Below are 4,284 nucleotides of genomic sequence, written 5' to 3' on the forward strand. Positions count from 1 at the left end.
GGCGTTGTTCGCCACCAGCGTTCACCTCTGCGCACACGCAAAGATGCAACGTAAAAAATTCAAAACTAGAAACGGTCGTCTCCTCCCTCTGAAGGGGAGCACGCCGAGCTCGCTGCCCCAGGGCGCTGTCACCGCGAAGCACAACGGGTACGCAGGCCGCGCAGAGAACGGTCATCCCCTAGCCAGCGCAGGACCCAGACCGGCGGAGCTGGCCAGCCGGTCCTCCCCGAGGCGCCCCTCCCCGGCCGCGGGGGCGGGTGGGAGAAGGGCTGGGAGGAGGGGAGGAGGTGAGAAAGGAAATGGTGGGGTGGGGGTGGGGACGCGGAAAGGGAACGCGGAGAAAACTCTTCCCCTGTCTTGCACAACTAGCGGGGGGAAGAGGAAAATTTCTGCCTGGCGATTGAACACTTTTCAGCTTAACCACTCTAAATGTAAAAAATCTCTTCTGCTACCCCTCATCCGCGCACACAACAGCCTCGCCACCGAATGCGCTGCGACAACAGGACCTCCAGTTTGACTTCCATAGAGACTATGGGAAATGTGAGTTTCTATCAGTTCCAGCTGATTTATTAAAATTGTCAAGATACAGACTTCCAGCACAAAAAAAAAAGGGGGGGGGGAGAAAAAAAAAAAAAACAGGCAATGATGTCGACAGTGCATTGAGTCTGCTTTGCCACCATTTGCTACAAAATATGCAGATGGTCTGTATTTTATTTAGATTATATTGCACAAAATGAGAAACTTTTAAAACTATGTGCCTTTTTTTTTTCTTTTTTGCTAAAAATCGAGAATCCAGTTTCAAACCTTCCACCTGGGGCCCCATCCACATAGCACAGCGTATGAGATACATAAACTCCTACCATAGTACAGTACATACAATCTTCAAACTAGGTAACAGCTCTGAGGTCTATATCGCCATTTTCAATAAATCTTTACCTACAAATATTGAACAAATCTCTACTATAGCTGTACAAAAAAAAAAGTTTGCTTTTTTTTTTTTAAACCACAAGGCCTTTAGATGCAAGGATTACTTTAAAATTTTAATCCTTTTTAAACCAGGACATAACGTACCAACATATTTGCATGCTAAAAACAACAACAACAACAACAAAAAAAAAAAAAAACAAAAAACAAAAAAAACCCCAAAAAACAAACAAAAAAAAAAATCAGGAAAAAAAGAAATCAAAAGGGAAGAAGTGCCTGAAAGTCTTACTGAAAAAACACAGCAAGAATGTTCCCTTTTCACTGTACAAAAATACGCCTGAAAATATATTAATTTTTAAAAAAGACTGAGGTCTGTTATGTATCAAAAATGTTTCAATACCTTTTGTACTGAGGTCTAGGCTGTCTGGTATTCAATCAAGGAGGTATAAGGGAACAAGTTACAAAAAAAAAGGTTGGCAAGTAGAAATCACATTTGTAAAACCATAAACAATTTGATCTGAAAAGTAAACTCTGATCTTAAATCAGTTCACAGTTTTTTTTTTTTTTTTGTAAGCGTTTGTACAGTCTGCATTTTTTCAAGCTCCCTGCAGTTTTGTTAAGAATCGGATGCATAGAAGACATCAGTTTTCTCCCTCCAAAAAAATAAAATAAAATAAAAAGTTGCAATGGTCCCTTTTTCTGTTTTGCTTTAAAAAAAAAAAAAAAAAATCACCAGTTCTTTTAAGATCTCCTAAGGGGGAAAAAAATCTCCACCAACTCCCTAGAGTAACAGTTGTGCTGCCAAAAGGGTCCTCTGCAGACGTCTTCCAGACTTCAAAGACCGACAAGCTTCAAACAGCGCCTTCCGGAGCGGGTCCTCCTTCCCCTCCCCCGCCCCGTCCCCTCCGCCTTTGTTGCAATCACGAATTTCAGGAAAAAGAAATAGTAATTACAAAAACACATTTTGGGGAAAAAAAAATCACAACTCCAGACTAGGTATGCAACTACCTTGAGACACGATAAAAGAAGGGAGGGGGGGGGGACAAAAAAAGGACAGGAAAAATATTTAAAAACTACTCAATTCACTTTAACTCCACCAAAATTTTCATCATCTTTTCCAATTTCTTTGCGTCACATCTTATCAATATCATCAGCATCTTCTTCTCTCCCCACCCTACCACCACCACCATCGAACACCATCATCATCATCATCATCATCATCATCATTATCCTGACCACCACGACTTCCTCCCAAGGAACCCTGCACCCGCCGAGAGAAAGAGCGAGAAGCCGGGCGCCCCTTTCAATACGTGAACACCAGGTCGGAGAAGTTCGCCTCCAGCCAGTCCCCGGCGATCATCTCGCTCAGCTCCGGCGTGCAGTAGTCGGGGAACTCGAAGTGGGAGCCCAGGCTGCCTTCGCTGAACGAATCCAAATCCTTATCCACAAGCGACAGGGACAGGTTCCCGGCCGCCGCGCCGCCCCCCAGCTGCTGCTCGCTGGCGCTGTGCGCGCTTTGGGAGAAATTCAAGCTCAGGTCGAACATCAGGTCGTCGGCATCCTCGCCGCTGCTGCCGCTGCTGGACGAGGACGAGGTGGAGACCGAGCGCGCGGATGCGGGCGACAGCGCGGGCTGTGCGAGCGGCGGCGGGTGCTGCTTGGTGATGTTCTTGAAGCTGTAGTACAGGCGGCTGCCGCCCCCGGCGCCGGAGGTCGCGCCTGCCCGCACCTCGTCGTAGAGACTTGCGCCCTCCGGGGACTCGGCCGAGCTGCTCAGCGTAGGGCTGGCGGGCACTTTGGCGACGTTGTAGCGTCTCAGCAGCTGCGGCGGCTGCTGCCCGGGTGGCTGCAGGAGTTGCTGGTGCGGCGGCTCCTCGTCCTCCTCGTCCACCTCCTGCTTGATCCTCAGCTGCAGCTCGTCGTCGTCCTCGTCGTCTTCGTCGTCCTCATCCAGGAACACGCACTTGACCGTCTTGCCCGCGCCGGCACCGCCCGCGCTGCTCACGCGCAGGCTGCCCAGCACGTAGTCGTCCCCCGCGCCGCCGTAGTCCCCGGGCTGGGCCGCCTTGCCCGCCCCGGCCTTGGCGCCAGCGGCCGCGGGGGCCTTGAGCTTGCCGCATTTCTTGCTGGAGCCCTTGGAGGTCTTGGCGCCGCCCGCGCCGCCGCTCGCGCCCCCGCCGCCGCCTCCCGCGGAGCTCTTCTCCGGGCTCTGGCTCGCGCTGGGCTTGGCCGAGGGGTCCATTTTGGGCTTTTTCCGGGGCCGGTACTTGTAGTCGGGGTAGTCGGCCATGTGCTTAAGCCGCAGCCGCTCCGCCTCCCGGATGAACGGGATCTTTTCGCTGTCCTTCAGCATTTTCCACCGTTTGCCCAGCCTCTTGGAGATCTCGGCGTTGTGCATGTCCGGAGACTGCTCCATGATCTTCCTTCGCTCGATCTTGGACCACACCATGAAAGCGTTCATCGGCCGCTTTATGTGGCCCGACGCCGTCTTGCACCAGTCAGGGTCGCTCTCGTCCAGGGCCACCGGGCTGCAAGCCATGAATTCGCCCTCCTCTGTGTCCAGCGCCTCCCGGGGCAGGTTGCTCTCCGCTTCCAAGCTCTCCGCCTGCTGCACCATGATCCGCTGTGGAGCTGGGCGCTCCAAGCCGGGCCACTCGGTCTCGTGCAGAGGTCCCCCTCCCCCTCCCACCCCTCCACCTTCCCGGGCAAGTTGCAAAGTCCTCGGCGCCCCGCGTCCGCGGTTCCCCCCCTCCCCCCCGTCCCCCCTTCCAGGCTGCACACAGCGGCTGCGGCGGCTTCGGCGGCGATGGCCGCCCGCGCGCTGGGAGCTGCGGCCGCGACCAGACAGGCGGTGGCGGTGGCGGCGGCGGCGGCGGTCAAGGCAGCCCGGGACCCCTCTCTCCTGCTCGTGGCTCCCGCCGCTAGCGCTGGACCCTAGACACTCCCAATCGCGCGCGCTCCTTCTGCAAAAAGTTGAGGGCTCTCTCTCAACTAGTTATCAGGGTGTCATATGGGTGACGTCACTCCCCCATCCAGCCAATGGTTGGGGGCCGACTCCGCCCATCTCCCTTTATTAACTCCGTGACTCCGCCCCATTCACCCCGCCCTCAGGGCTGGTTTGCAAAGATGGGGGCGGTGGGGTTGGAGGAGGCATGTCTAGAAATGTGTTATTTTTAAAAAATCCGCGTGTGTGCACAGATGCACCTCCCCGGGATGCTCGCGAGCGTCGCACCGCGCCGCAGTGAGCAGGCGGGTCCGGGGCAAAACCGGCTAGTGTCGGCACTGCGCGAACGCGGGGTCTGAGAAGAGGCCCAGAGCCCCTTTGTGCCCCCTCCACCCAAGGCCCTCCGGTGCAAGCCC

General features: G+C 54.3%; 1 protein-coding gene across 1 annotated transcript; it reads right to left on the reverse strand.

The window, feature by feature from the left end:
- Window positions 1-1,974: 1,974 nt before the first annotated feature.
- SOX11 (SRY-box transcription factor 11) lies at window positions 1,975-3,586 on the reverse strand. The gene has a single exon (XM_079109819.1). The coding sequence runs from the start codon at window positions 3,539-3,541 to the stop codon at window positions 2,228-2,230; it is 1,314 nt and encodes a 437-aa protein (XP_078965945.1). The 5' UTR covers window positions 3,542-3,586; the 3' UTR covers window positions 1,975-2,227.
- Window positions 3,587-4,284: the final 698 nt, after the last annotated feature.

This window comes from Sciurus vulgaris, assembly GCF_902686455.1.
Source record: "Sciurus vulgaris genome assembly, chromosome: 14".
Taxonomy (NCBI): domain Eukaryota; kingdom Metazoa; phylum Chordata; class Mammalia; order Rodentia; family Sciuridae; genus Sciurus; species Sciurus vulgaris.

What these genes read in the sequence shown, in the direction of transcription:
- SOX11 (XM_079109819.1), bottom strand. Translation starts at nt 3,541, where the DNA reads ATGGTGCAGCAGGCGGAGAGCTTGGAAGCGGAGAGCAACCTGCCCCGG.